We start from the raw sequence: 15,981 nt of genomic DNA on the forward strand, positions 1-15,981 counted from the left end.
AATGAATAGCAATTTGCAAGTTTTTATCATTTGTTCTTGGGATGTGAGTAAGACTGGCAGGCAGGTCATTTTCATTGTCCATCCCTGGTTTACTTGAGTGGCAGTAGTAAGCTTCCTTGAGCCACTACAGATCCTATAATAAATGATAGAAAAAGGTAGTAGAAGTTTGGAACTGTCTTCTGCAACTGGCAATGTTAGATCAATTTTTAATTTTAAAACTTAGATCAAGGGATATGAAGCAAACGCATCCACCTGGAGTTCAGTTGCAGATCAACCATTATCCCAGTGAATCATGGAACAAGCTCATGGGCATAATTCCTACTCCTGTTCCTAAGCACTTCGGCCTGGGGTTCCCCCTTGGTTCTAGCCCCTTTATCTCCTCTGAGAAGTTGTGAACTATTTACTTACTGAAGGGGTCCGACTCCAGTAAAATTGCACAGGGTTGTGGGATTTAAACTGCTCACCACCTCCTCCCACTACCCTCCACAATGGAGCCAGCAAGGGCAGGAGTGTTGCGTGCAGGCGGACAGCCTGCATTCTTATCCCATGCTGGCAAAAATTTCTGGAAACAGGAATGAGGGCAGGAATCTCAAAATTGGATCCCGCCTGCCAACTTGGCGAAATATAAGGCTGTAACCTTTCTTTCAAACCACATCCAAGATTGAGACCTTTCCACTGATGCATGGTGTGATGAAGTATGTTTCTGTGTATTAGCCCATTGCTTTTCATCTATTTAAGGAATTTTGAAACTAGCAGGTTGCCTATCAGTACCCTTTGCACAGTGCAATGATTCAGTTTGATCTTCATGCATCAAGCGGCATGCTTGGACCTTGTAAGCTTTCCAAATGTACCTGTTGACTTTTGTACCCAACCTGACAGTGAGCATTATCAGGATTGTGCAGGTAAATAGTTCAGATATGAAATGCTACGAATCACTGGTTTGAAGAATTTTGTTAGCCCTGTTAGCTCTTTGAGGATAAAATAATTAAAGTAGCTTGTTTAGGTTAATTAAGTATATGTTATTTTGATGAATTTTATCCCACTATACAGTTTGATAACTATCGTTCATTTTTATAGATTATATATACACCATGATTGTGGTGGCACAATATGCTTTCCTACTGAGGAATTAGGGAAGACTTGGAGTCATGCTTATAAATTATGCAAATATAGGATTAAGATTAGGGTTGGCTGAGGAAAGGTTAGAACAGACTGGGCTTGTTTCCACTAGAGTTTGGAAAAGTGAGGGATAACTTGATTAAGTATGCAAGATCCTGAATGGGATTGACAAGGTGGACATGGAAAGGATGTGTCCTCTGGTGGGTGAGTCCAGAACTAGGGGGCACTGTTTTAAAATTGGGGGTTACCCTTTTGGTACAGAGATTAGGAGAAATTTTTTGAGGGTTGTACCACTTTGGAACTCTGCCTCTGAGGGTGGTGGAGGCAGGGTCATTGAATATTTTTAAGGCAGTGGTAGATTGATTCCCTTGCCTAACATGAATCTAAGGTTATTGGGGGTAGATGGGAATGTGAAATTCAAAACACAAAAACAGATCAGCCATGATCATATTGAATGGCGGAGCAGGCTCGAAGAGCCAAATAGCCTACTTCTGCTCCTATTTTGTAAGTTTGTATGGCTGTGTCTTTGCCCCAGAGGATAATAGACCTATGGAACATGCTCCCTGCTTATGAAATGGGTGATCCTCTGTATACTTCCAAAAGAGAGCTAAACCAGTTCCTGGCTGAAGCAGAGATCACATCTTATAAAAGGTAGGTGAAATATCAGGCAGTATACACATAATCAATGTGATCTCCTAGTCAAATTTTATTTTCCTAACAGGATAGAAGAGGAATTTTCCAGATTATTGTTCCCACCCAAGTTATTTGGTTTTTCATTTTTTTTGCCTTTCCTAAAAGGTTTCAATGCTGCTGGTGGTGAAACTAATCACAATTTGGTATGGCAATTGAGCAGGCTTGATGGTCTGCCTGTTTGTCATTTTAATATGCTTATGCCTCACAATAGGCACTTGCCTCATTGTTTGTGAAATTCTTTGTGCAGTTCAGCTAGAGTTTGCCTGTTTACAATAGTCACTATATTTCAGAAGTAATTCTTTGATTATAAGGTATTAAGCACATGCTATTCTCTGACAATTCTGATTTTCTGTATCACCATATGTAGTACAGTTTTTCATAAGTTCTGATGCTAATAAAACTGAAAGTTTGTGAGCTACTCAGAATGGTAAATTCTGTGTTATTATAACTGGAACCCATTCACTGCTATGTCTTTCCCCTCTGGTATAGGAAATGAATGAGCAAGAGAGAATGATAATCACCGACCTAAATAAATGTGATTTCACACAACTGCATAAGTACTTCACTGAAAAAGCTGAGGCCAAGAAAGCATTGCCCAAGGAGGAGAAACAGGTGATAAAATATTTAAGTAGAAGATTTGTTATTAACTTCCTCTGCTCCCTTAAGGCATTGATTCCTGCTGGGGTACAATCTTAACAGATATTGGCATCTCACCCAATGACCATTCTTCATTTGTAAATCTAGATGGTGAATACAGGCAAACTGTTCTAGCAGGCAGTCGAGCCTAAACCTGTCCCCTCTTTAAATGTGGAAATTGTGCCATGGGTTGTAGATAAACCAATATAACACCTCTGCTCAGGAAGGGAGAGAAAGAGAAAATAAGTAACGAGACAGTCTGACATCAGTTGTGGGAAAACTGTTAAGACAGTTATGGGGAGAGTGTGTTAGTAAGATTTATTTGAATTGCTCTGTCAAAGATCCAGCACAGACTTAAAGGAGGCAGCCATTTTGCCCATAGTATGAACCTCTGTGGAGGTCTAGGTTCCTACTTCCATAATAGACCAAGAGATGATTGATCAGCCAACCTGGTGCATTCATTGTACCCAAGGGAAAACCTGCCCCTGGAAACTCTTAATTCCTTTAATTTCAGTACCAGATAATTGTGCAAGCCAACACCTAAATGAATAAACATTCTTGCTTAGATTAGCAAGGGAAAGCATACTCTTACTCCATCCTTGTAAACTGTGTAACTTTGGCTGGTTAATATTAGCAATAACCATGCATAAACTCTTGCTGTTCCAACCTGTGCAATAAACTCTGCACTTTAGTAAACGGTACAAAACTGGTGAAGTGTGTGCACTCTGAAAACCTTACATTAGCTTGTTTAGGACATTCTTTGAGATGGTGGCTGATTTCCATGTTTTTATCCAACTGACTTTATTTTTAAAATAAGTTAACCGCCCAGCTTTATTCAAATTCAAACTGGGCAGGCTGACTCTGATTGGTCAAGGCATTTCTTTGGAGAATGAACCAGGGAATGACTGTTCCCAAAGCTTCTGTTTAGTTGAAAAAGGTGCAGTGGACATATTCTTTTTATCCTGGAACACAGTGAGTAAGCTAACACCACTCACTGACAAAGTTCATATTTAAGGAATGACTACTTGGCTAAGGTGGCAATAGACTACTATTGTGCATGAACCTAACCTCTGTCTTTAGAAGAGAAGGTCAGAATATGAGTAAACCAGACAACAAATACAGTGAAATTAAGTTTAAATTTAAGATTTTTATGTATGTCAGATAAATCCAGAGACTTAATTATTCTGGCTCAAATTTTTGAGGGGTTTGCTAATGTGGTAAATAAGGAAATGCCCTGGATATTATTTATGTAGACTTCCAGATGGCATTTAATAAAATCCTACACAATAGACTATCAAAAATAAAAAAGTATGGAACTTGAGTCAGCTTATTGACATGTATAAAGAATTGGTTAGGAGGTGGGAGGCGAGAGTAGGGATATAGTGTACTCCAGTTGTCACAGTGTGACCAGTGGTGTCACCCACAACTCTATTCTGGGGCCTCAGCTTTTCACTGTAGTTATTAAAGATTTAGATGAAAGAATAGAGAGCTACATGTCCAAGTCTGCTAATGACACTAAGTGAGACAAATTGTTGCTGATTAGACCAAATGAAGTGACCCAGCACATTTTCTGTGTTTTGAGGCTGGAGTTGAAAGGCAGAACACTTAAAAGCAATCTAGAAATGATTTGCTGTGGTGGCTATTCATAATGCAACTGTTGCAAGAATTTTTCTTGCTGTCATTTCAGCCATCCATTTCAAAGAAGCTAGTTAGATGGTGAATCCTAGCCAAAATATTTAGCCTTTTCCATTAATATTTTGTTTTGTTCTGATATGTATATTAGAGCAATGTATTTTTTCAGATTTCTAGGATTCACTTGTTGCCTTTTGAGTCTCTTTGAATGTTTTTAGTATAAAAATGTGAAAAGCATAAATGCTAAGATTGTCAGTCCGAAGGCTACACTTGTCGTATCTCATGTATACTGAAACCTGTTAACATAGTTTATTCAATAGTACTGATGTCATAAATGCCATAGGCATGACCTCACAAACAGAGTAGCTAAAAGTGCTTTATTCGTCCACCACATCATCACTAACCCCCTGCAACCCCTTTGGAAGACACCAGTATAGTGAGATTCTTCAGGAAAGTATACAATATAGCTTGTCATGGCAGAGAGATTTTGGCCAGTAGGCAGGATGTTTAATGTGCAGGAACAGAGGAACCGCCATATATGTGCATAAGTCATTGAAGATGGCAGGACATGTTGAGAGAACAGTTAAAAAAGCATATAGTATCTTAGGCTTTATTAATAGGGTTATTGAGAACAAGAGTAAGGAGGTCATGTTGAAATTGTATAAGACACGAATTAGGCCTCATCTGGAATACTGTGTCCCATTCGGGGCACCATACTTGAAGGATGTGAAGTGGTTGGAGAGAATACAGAGGAGGTTCACAAGAATGATTCCAGGGATATAGAACTGTAGCTATGAGGATAGATTGGAGAGGTTGGGACCGTTTTCCTTGGAGAAAAGAAGGCTGCGAGGAGACTTGATAGAGGTATTCAAGATCGAGGGTTATGGACAAGGTAAATAGTGAGAAATTGTCCCCACTCTTGAAAATCAAATATTATAGGGCGCTGATCCAAAATAATTGGCAAAAGGAATAATAGTGATATGAGGAAAGGTTTTTCACCCAGAGCGTGGCTGGAGTCTGGAATGAACTGCCTGAGAGTGACGGAGGCAGATTCAATCAAGGTATTCAAAAGGGAATTGGATTGCTATCTGAAAAAGAATGTGCAAAGTTACGGGGATAAGGCAGGGGAGGGGGATTAGGTAAAATGATCTTCCAGTGAGCCAGTGCAGGCTCGATGGGCTGAATGGTCGTAATCTGCACTGTAAAGATTCTGTTATATGTGGGGGAAAATTAACCCAGGCTAATGCTCTGGGGCCATGGCAACTGGTGGAATTTAAATTCTTTAATCTTCCTAAAGACATCAATTAGATCACATCACCTACTTTCAAAGACACACAATTCTAATCTATCCTCATAACTTAACACTCTTAACCCTGGTATCACAGTGATGAATCTGGACTGATCCCCTCCAAGCTCAAAATATCCTGTCTGAGATGCAGAACTAAATGCAATACTTCAGCTACAGTCTAACCAGAGCATTATACAACTGTAGCATAATCTGTTTGTATTCTTGCCCCCTTAAAATGAAGGTTAAAATTCTATTGCTTTTAATTTTTTTTTCTGTACTTGTCCACTGGTTTTAGTCCATGGACCCCTAAATCTTTTCGCTCCTCTATAGTTTCTAACTTCTCACCCTTTAGAAAGTACTCTGATCAATCTGAAATTGACAGTGAGTCTTGGTAATGGTGACCATGAAACTATCACTCATTGTCGTAAAGACCCATCTGATTCACTAATGTCATTTCAGAGAAGGAAATCTGTTGCCCTTTCCTGGTCTGGCCTAAACTCCAGAGCCATAGCAATGTGGTTGACATGCCCTCTGAAATGGCCTAGCCACTCAATTCAAGGGCAATTAGGGATGGGCAATAAATGCTGGCTTTGCCAACGTTGTCACATCCCATGAAAAATAAAGAAAAAAAATGTGACTAGTGGCATCACTCACAAATGTATACAGGGGCCTCATAAGCTCTGCAATTGCCCAAATTTACTCTAAGCAAGTGAATGAGGCTACATCATGACCCTTCTCTTTCATTCACTGGACATGGTTACATTCCAACTAGTAAGGCAGTTTCTGTGTTTTACTTCATTTTAGCCCTATTTTGAAAATGTCTCAAGATAGAAACTGAGACTTTATTTGAAGAACTTGCTGATAGTAATAACTTTGTCTTTTGCTTGAATTTGTGGCCCTTTTCCTGTTGAGATTTGGTTTGAAATAGTGCTCTAGATTTAAATTATCCCATCAGCTCTTTGCTAACATTAGAATGTAGCCATTGTTTGGATGCCAGGGAACCATCTCCAGTAGCACAATGTACTTGGATTTTTTTTTCTGGCTGTGCAATTTGGGCCATTGGGCCCAGTATTATTCCTGATGTGTACTTGTCTTGTACACATTACAACTACATCATAAGATCTTATAATACAGAAATGCTAGAAAAGTTCAACAGCCCAGGCAACATCCTGGAAATTATAGGTGATTTGTGGAAATTTCACATGCTTTAATCATGGTCTCTCAAAATGCTGAATTCAGAAATCGTCCTCTGGTTGGAAAAATGATGTCACTCCACTATCTATAAAAGGCGAGAGAGCAATTATGGACGTTTATTAGTCTAATATCTAGCAATCTGTCAGAAAGGACACGCTGCCTGACCCTTGGATAAATATGAACTAGTCCGAGTCAGCAAAGATTTGTAATGGTAAATCATGCCTAGCTAACGGTTAAAACTTTTGAGGAGTTTTCTAATGTGTTAGATAAGGAAATGCCTATGGATGTTATTTATATTGATTTCCAGGTGGCATTTACTAAGATCCTACACAAGATACTGACAAAAGTGAAAGTGTATGGAATTGGAGTCAGCTTATTGACACACACAATGAATTGGTTAGGAGGTAGGAGACAGAGTTGGAATATATATGTAATAGACTTGTACTCCAGTTGTCACAATGTGACTAGTGGTGTCACCCACAACTCTATACTGGGGACTCAGCTTTTCACTATAGCTACCAAAGGCTTGGATGAAGGAACAGAGATCTAATATCCAAATCTGCCAAAGACACAAGTTTAACATGACACAGTACAAAGTGTAGATGGGAGCAGAAAGTGCAAAGGGACGCCAATGGATTAAAGTTGGGCAAAAATGTTGAAGATTGAGTTTAATATGGAGAAGCATGAAGTCATCCACTTTTGATCCAAGATTGATCAGTGTACTTTCTAAAGGGTGAGAAGTTAGAAACTATGGAGGAGCGAAAAGATTTAGGGGTCCATGGACTAAAACCAGCGGACAATTACAGAAAAAAAAATTAAAAGCAATAGAATTTTAACCATTTTAAGGGGGCAAGAATACAAATAGATTATACTACAGTTGTATAATGCTCTGGTTAGACTGCAGCTGAAGTATTGCATTTAGTTCTGCATCTCACAGGATATTTTGAGCTTGGAGGGGATCAGTCCAGATTCATCACTGTGATACCAGGGTTAAGAGTGTTAAGTTATGAGGATAGATTAGAATTGTGTGTCTTTGAAAGTAGGTGATGTGATCTAATTGATGTCTGTAGGAAGATTAAAGAATTTGGTACGGTAGGCCTCCTTAGACAGCACCTCCCAAATGCATGACCCCTACCATCTAGATGTCACAAAGATAACAAAAAGACAAAACTAAAGGCTCTGAATCTGCGCGTAGCATTCATAACAAAGTAAATGAATTGATAACGCACATTGAAGTAAATAACTATGATCTGATACCCATTTGTTATGGCACAACCGATGGTAAATGCTGAGTTGTTCAAATCCCAAACAGAAACTTGAAACAATTGCCACAACTTGTTTTGCAATTTGTATAAATTTCGAGGTGCGTGCCTTGAATTCAATAGTAATAAGACCACCAAGTCTTACAGATTTTTACAAAACTTGGTTAAACATTTATTAATAGAAGAAATGACTTCAAATACATGCAAATTACCACTATGATAACTTCTAAATCCCCTACTTAATCTGATTCCCAGTTAACATTTTTGTTAAGGCAACAGTAAGACACATACTTTTAAAGGACCCAGGCAAAGTAAACGATACCCTGAACAGTCTACTTCAAAGCGAGTTCTCTTAACTTCAGTCCCTGAAGGCAGCTGTTTAGTACATACAGGCTGAAGGCGTTTCACACTTGTTGAATCTTAGACTGCCTTCCCTCACACACAACCTTTACTCCTTTACACATTTTCCCCTTTGAGTGCAAATGCTCATTGTTTCACTATGTCTTTGGACTTTACCTTCCTGATAATAAAAATCTCTCATAGCACTAAGTTTTACCAATAATCTTTGGGGAAAATAAACGCACTATTTCTTACTATTTCTGCTGGCTAGGTATACATTACACCCCCACTTATGAATTCAAGGTACACTAGTTTGTTTAAAAATGCAAATTGTACCCTTTACACTTCACATTCTAAAACTTCCCCAGTTTACCTAATTAACATTTCAAACCTAACTTCTCTTCTTACATCAAAGCACTCAGACTAGCTGCCTCTAATTCAATTAAGTTTCACACACATAGACACAGACTCTATTTTACAATAAATTCCAATAACATTATGGACATTATATCTTTCTGACACATTATAGAGATGTGGCTGCGGGATGACAAGGCAAGGCTTGTGTCCTAAATATGGAGGAGTATATGACCGTCAAGAAGAATAGGAAGCTAGGTAAAGGTGGAGGGATAGCACTGTTGATTAAGGACAGCATTTGTGCAATAGTTAGAGATGACCTTGGTTCAGGAGATCAGGATGTAGAATCGGTTTGAGTGGAAATAAGGAATATTAGGGGAAAGAAGTCACTAGTGGGATTGATCTACAAGCCCCCTAAAAGTAACCACAAAGTAGAACAAAGTACACAAAAAAAGTATTGGGTGCTTGTGCTAAAAGGACAGCAAAAATCATGGGTGACTTTGATCTACATATAAACTAGAAAATCAGATTGGCAGTAGTAGCCTGGATGAGGAGTTCATAGAATGCTCTCAAGATACTTTCTTAGTGCAGCACGTTCTGGAACCAACCAGAGAGCAGGTTATGTTAGACGCAGTATTGTGTAATATGACGGATTTAATTAATGACCTCGGGGTAAAGGCATCCCTAGGTAGCAGTGACCACAGTATGATTTGACTTTTACATCCAGTATGAAAGGGAGAAGAGTGGGTCTAAGACTAGTATTTTAAACTTAAATAAGGGCAGCTATGTGGACATGAAAGCTGAGCTAGCTGAAGTAAACTGGCATATTTGGCTAAGGGATAGATCAATGGAGAAGCAGCGGCAGATATTTAAGGAGATTTTTCAGAATACTCAGAATAAGTATATTCTCATTATAAGGAATAATTCTAAGGGGAGGACCTACCGTCCATGATTAACTATAAAGAAGTTAAGGGAGCAGGTTTTCTTATAAGGATAGGTTGGACAGACGATTTGTTTTCACTGGAGTTTAGAAGAGCGAGGGGTGACTTGATTGAAGTATGAGATCCTGAATGGTCTTGACAAGGTGGAAGTGGCTAGGATGTTTCCTCTTGTGGGTGAGTTCAGAAGTAGGGGCACTGTTTTAAAATTAGGGGTTGCCCTTGTAGGACAGAGATGAGGAGAAATTTTTTCTGAGGGTTGTGCAACTTTGGAACTCAGCCTTAAAAATATTCAGTGACCCTGCTTCCACTGCCTTCTAAGGCAGCGGTAGATTGTTGTTTACAAGGGAATCAAAGGTTATCGAGGGTAAATGGAAATGTAGAACTCGAAACATGAGCAGATCAGTCATGATCTTGTTGTATGGTGGGGCAGTGGAAATCTGGAACTGCCTTCTGCCAAAAACATATTGAGTCATCAATTGGACATTTCAAAGCTGTTATTAAATCTGTTGAGGGATGTGGAACCAAGGTTGGTAAATGGAGTTGATCTAGATCAGCCATGATCTAATCGATAGAAGAAAATAGGAACCGGAGTAGACCATACAGTCAATCAATTAGATCATGGCCAATCTGTATCTTGACTCCCATTTTCCTGCCTTGGTTCCACAACCCTTCAGATTCTATATTGAAGAGACTTAAAGACTTAGAGAACAGGGAAGATGTCATGTTTGGTGTGGAACAAACTCGAGGGTAATGTTTCTGGGTAGCTATTGGGCAGGGACTCGGAGAAATTTTATTCAAGTGAAGCCCTGCTGATGTTAACAGAACATGCCTCAACTCTCCAGGTGCCCTTGCTCCTTTCAAAACCAGGACCAAACGATCAATACTAAAAATTTGGGAATACGTGTTGCAGTGGCATTAGAAAAGGCAAGCTGGCATTTTAGGTTGAGTTCCTTTTCCTAAAGTTGATGAAGGAAAGCAGACTAAATTCATGGTAGATTGCTCAGAAGGGAGGAAGCAGAAATTAAATATTCTGTACAGATTTAAAAATCTATCTAAAAACATGAAAAGCAAGTGAAACAATTCCAAGTTTGTTAATCAAGCTCTGAGGCTACAATTTGGGATACTACAATTCACCTTGGCATCCCAGGCCTACAAAACTGAAAAACGATCTTGCTGTGAATGCTGCCTACTTGAAAGTGGAGGCCTAGAGAGTCAGGGCATGTCCACATTCAAATACTCTGGTAATACTTGCTGTCTGATCTCCTAGAGAAAGGAAATTCAGGAAGGTGCCTATGCACCCATACCCACATAGGAGGAGGGAATAAAATGGGTGGAAACAAACTTAAACTGTCTAGTGAAAATCCAGTCTTTTCCTACAGAAACTTAAGTTAGAGCAAGATGCAATCACTGAGATTTATGGCTACTGTGTAATGGATGGACATCGAGAGAGAATTGCCAACTTCAAAATAGAGCCACCAGGGCTGTTTCGTGGACGTGGCGACCATCCAAAGATGGGAAAACTAAAGAAAAGGATCATGCCAGAAGATGTCATTATCAACTGCAGCAAGTAAGCAGTTTACATGGTGAATGAAAGGAATACCAGTAGAGAATCAACCCAGCCCTGTCAATTAGTTCCTCGCATTTTTGTCTTTCCATCTTGTTTCCCTCTTCTCTGATTTAATCATGAATCTGGACCATTTTCTTTTTTTCCTCAATACGTTTATGGCTGAACTTCTTGTAACAATTGCTTATATTTGAAGAGATTGGCAGGGAACTTTCTACTGCACTTGCTATTTTATTTGAAGCAAAAAGCTACCCTTATCACCTTTCTTTGTGATACAATGAAAGGCTTTGGAATTCGGTGAAACACTGGTTGCTTCACTTCAGACTGGTTTAATTTTAGCCCAGATTTATGGGAGTTTTCCCAGTCTTAATTTCTTTTTCCTCCCTTCCTTCCTTGTATCAAGGTAATTCCACTAACCACATGCTCCCAGCAGGAAGTGTCAATCATAAATAGTGAGATCAAGTATCATCATTAAGTTGGCACTTAAATTTAATACCCTTGCAAAGGTGAACACGGAGTCAAATTGCTAAGTTTCTGGTGGGTCGGATGACTTGCCAGCTTAAAGCTGGATTTCACGGCAGCTTGGGACAGGTAGATTCCCGATAGTGTAAATGCTAGGATTGGTGCCACATACATTTTCAGAACCAATGGCCTGCATAAATAGTCATGCAGTGTAACCCTGTTCCATAGACAATCAGTTACAGCTCTGTCAAAGCAGCCAGGCACTAAAAGATTTTTTATAGCAAAAGGCTCTCAATATGTCAGAACTCAGAATACCTGTATGTCCTGAGTACAATGCAGGGGGCTGCCTTTCACCTCTGTACACTAACTGGATTGCTGAGCTATCATTGAATGGCCTAGCTCACAAATACAACTTGAGCTAGCCTAACCTGTTCAGATTTATTGTGTGTCTTTGTCTTTGTTTTTCTAAAATAAGCTTATTTTATTCAGGGATTCCAAGATTCCAGAGCCTCCAGAAAATCACCAGTGGAAGGAGGTACGTTTTGATAATAAAGTAACCTGGCTGGCATCTTGGACAGAAAATGTCCAGGGACTCCTTAAGTACATCATGCTCAACCCAAGTTCCAAACTTAAGGTAGGTATAGCCTTATTGGCTATAATTTTTTTCTTGTTTTAATAAGCATAAGATTTACCACACCATCTTACTCTTGTTCTTAGGACCACAAATTTGTAGAACACTCTACCTTCATCTTATCTTCCTGACACAGCCTTTAGGCTTTCAAATACATTCTTAATGGCATATAACCAACTGCCACTTTATTTAACCTAGTCTTGTAGGTTGGGAGTCTCTTCATGAGAAGTTTTGATAGAATTATTTCAGATTGAGAATTTTTGACATGGTGAATGGGTGGGGTGAAGTGAAGTGGCTAATAAGTTAGTAACTAGAGGGCACAGAATAACTAGGTTTGGAGAATTTCTTTTATTAAAGGGTGGTTAGGGAATCCAGTTGCCTTAATAAGAACAGTTGTGGAAGCAGAATACACAATAGCTTTTCAAAAGGAAGGGAGTGCATAAATATCTGAGAAGAAAAACTTGAAAGAGGGTTGGGGAATAAGATTAAGCAGATACTTGTGATATAAAATTCCGATTTGTCACCTCTTATTCAACGCTGCTAAAAGCCTCAACTATGAACCTTGACCCTACAATTTAAAAAAAGGAATGTAGCTGAGCCACACAGATAATCTCTGGTCAGTGCTGAGCTATCCCTGCTGGAAGTGCATGTGAGAACATTTGGTGAGGACACTTAATTGTATATTGAATGTGTTTAATTATATGCAGGTGGAGGGCATTGATTGGGGTTGCACTTGAACACATAAAAAGAGACGATGACTGAAACTCTGGTGTGGTTAAGTGAGAAGATGTATCCTTATAATGTTTCACTCTCTAAATAAGTATAAGACTGAGTGAAGATTGGTTCCAGTACCATCCTTTATCAAATGGCTATCTGGAATAGAACAAGGACAGGATCAGAATACAGTTGTGATGTTCCCTTCAAATAAAGTACCATCCCTTCATCCCATGGATTTCCATATTAATACCATTACTCGGACTATGACATTCAATAGAAAAGGCTGATCACTTTCTCAGGGCAACTGTGGATGGGCAATAAATTTAATGTTGCCAGTATCACAGAGATCCTGAGAATTAATTTAAAATAAACTTTTTTTTTGCATGGTGTGGCAGTAGGTCCTGGATAATGGGAGGATTAGAATCAATCAGGATTTTTACTCCTGATCTGCTAAGCATAAATGTATAAAAATGAGCGTTTGGTTACCTGAAGATAGTCAGAGTGGGCTATGAGAACCTTTGGTCAAATAAAACATTTGTATTCACTGCATAGTCTGTGATCAATTGGTCATAGTACCAGACTGCTGCTTCTATAAAAAAACACTTATTTAAGTATTCCAATCTAAAGAGTTCTGCAGTCATCTTTAAGCACATTGCCTCATTTATTTCACTTTAACAATGGTCAGTCCCCTATTTGCAATGAGTTTATGTAAACAAGTCCAATAAAGTTACTCCACTAGGTGTAGCTTACAAATGTTCTAAACCATTGTCGTTCACTTAATTTTTGGATGCCCTAATGCCGTTTGTCAGTGTTGGAATGCAGAATCTGTGATTCTCACACAGGTGCTGATTTCAATCATGTAGCCATCAGCATTTAGAGAACATGCATCCCCACATGGGAAGAGCGTGGTTAAATAAATTAAAGAACCAGTGGTTCTGTTTATAAGTTCCTATTTTAATAGGACCCTTTAGCTTGGAGTATGGAAGTGAAGAGAACCACATCTGAAATTAGATTATTTAGCTGCTTTTAATTGCAGATTAAGAACAGGAAAGTACTTAATCCCACGTTGCAAATTATATCACAGCTGGGGCAGATGGAGCCTGGTACATAGAGCAGAAGGTCACTCGAGGGTCAGAAGTGTAAATGCCCCACCAGAATTGCACCATTGCTCTATTTGATCATTTTAAATTTTATCACATCTTTCATATTCAGGTGAACATCACTTACATACTTATCAACCCATTGCTACCAAAACCTTGCATCTTAACATTGTCCTAAACAGCAAGAACAATGCCAAACCCCAGTGCTAACTTTTGGACTATCTTCCACCGCACTCTACCAAATATCAGCAACTCATTGACAGGAAACAGTTAGTCAGGAAGCTAAATAAGGAAAAATATTAGCGCTTCAGGTATAAATCTTCAGTGGGTTTGTTAGTTGTGCTTGTAGTTAATTCAGATGACTAATGTTGTTATCTGAGCCATTGGCATTTGTTTGTTGATTTGTGGGAATACCATGCATCAGATGTTGGATGGCTCCTGTATGAATAATGCTAGTGTTAAACATTCACTAAATGTTGGCTTTTCTGTAGAACATACTGCACTACTGATGGTTACCATAACATAGAGAAAATAATGCAGAGCATAAAGGTTACAGATGTCATTGTGTCTGGGTACAGATCTGATTAAGTAAGCAAAAGTGGGTAAGTCTTGCAGTGGGACACATCTTCCTTCCCATCCTTTGCTGCTGCTTTATTTGAGAATTCAAACTGCATTCATATTCTCCCCATGTTCAAATTTTCAAATGCACAGAATTGTTACAGTACAAAAGGAGGCCATTCAGCCCATCGTGTCTACATTGGCTCTCTGAGCATTTTAACTTAATGCCAATCTCCTGCCTTTTCCCCATAACCCTGCATGTTGTTTCTATTTAAATAACCATCCAATGCCCCCTTGAATGCCTCAATCGAACCTGCCTCCACCACACTTCCAGGCAGTGCATTCCAAACCATAACTACTAGCTGTGTGAAAAAGTTTTTTTCTCACCTTGCAATTTCTTCTTTTGCAAAACACTTCAAAACTGTGCTCTCTGGTTCTCGATCTGTTTACAAGCGGGAACGGTTTCTCCCTATCTATTCTGTCCAGACCCCTCCATGATATTAAAACTTCTAAAAATTCTTCTGTCCCCTTGCAGTTACCAACATGTTGGAAAGTGGTGGGGAAACGCAATTTAGGAACAGCAATTGCCAATCAGTGTTTCTTCTGATGATGCTGATGCATGGTGGGGGGTGTCGCCTTCTAGAAATAACAGCCTTCTTATGTGACTCCAGACTATTTCTGTGGCTTTTGACCATTGGGGGCATCGAATCAAAGCCTGATTCTTCCTCATCTAATGTGCCATGACACAGCAATTGGTAAAGGCTGAGTTGTTTAAATCCCAGAGGGAAACTTGAACAAGTGTCATAACCTATATTTTCAATCGGTATGTTTGAGATGCAGCTCTGAATTCAGTAATAAAACCACCAAGCCTCGAGGTTTTTATATAAAAATAAATTAAACATTTATTAATTTAACAATAGATTTAAACACATGCACACATCTACAAATTACTACCATAATAACTTTTAAACAAATCCCCAAATTAATCACTCCCAGGTAAACCTTCACTAAGGCAACAATAACCCAGTGACTTTAAACAGACACCAGGCAAAACACATTTGATCTTACAAACTCAAAATGAGGTTCCTTTGAATTTGGTTCATTTGCAAACACAGTCCTAGGCTTACAGGCTAGTCAGATCTTAAATGCCTCTGCCCTATACATGCAAACTCCTTTCTATTATACCTAGCTTCCCCTCTGAATGTAAATTTTCCATTGTATTACTAGGTTTTTTAAATTTTACCTCTCCTAACAATAATCCTTTCATTCCACTAATTTTATTAATAAATATAAACACGTTGCTTTGTATCTCCCAGCTAGGTGCAAGATTTTACCTATTCTTTTGATTGGTTTATTCAACAAATGCAAATTGTACTCTTTACCTTCTATTCCTTACGTTTATCTAATTAAAATCTCAAACTACTATACATCAAAGCAGCCAGACTAGTTGGCTTTAATGCAATTAAGCCACACACACGGACATACACATGG

The 15,981-nt window shown here is 38.9% G+C and overlaps 1 protein-coding gene across 7 annotated transcripts in view; it reads left to right on the forward strand.

Annotated features, from left to right (window-relative positions):
- The window catches only part of LOC144679947 (DNA topoisomerase 1-like), a 139,088-nt gene that overhangs the window by 92,075 nt on the left and 31,032 nt on the right, over positions 1-15,981 (forward strand). For all 7 annotated transcript variants that reach the window (XM_078540939.1, XM_078540942.1, XM_078540941.1 and 4 more), the window contains 3 exons: positions 2,302-2,424; positions 10,838-11,025; positions 11,974-12,118. In XM_078540939.1, the coding sequence (XP_078397065.1) occupies positions 2,302-2,424; positions 10,838-11,025; positions 11,974-12,118 (456 nt within the window). The remainder of the gene's footprint in view (positions 1-2,301; positions 2,425-10,837; positions 11,026-11,973; positions 12,119-15,981) is intronic.

The sequence above is a fragment of the Cetorhinus maximus genome, chromosome 4 (assembly GCF_964194155.1).
Source record: "Cetorhinus maximus chromosome 4, sCetMax3.hap1.1, whole genome shotgun sequence".
NCBI lineage: Eukaryota > Metazoa > Chordata > Chondrichthyes > Lamniformes > Cetorhinidae > Cetorhinus > Cetorhinus maximus.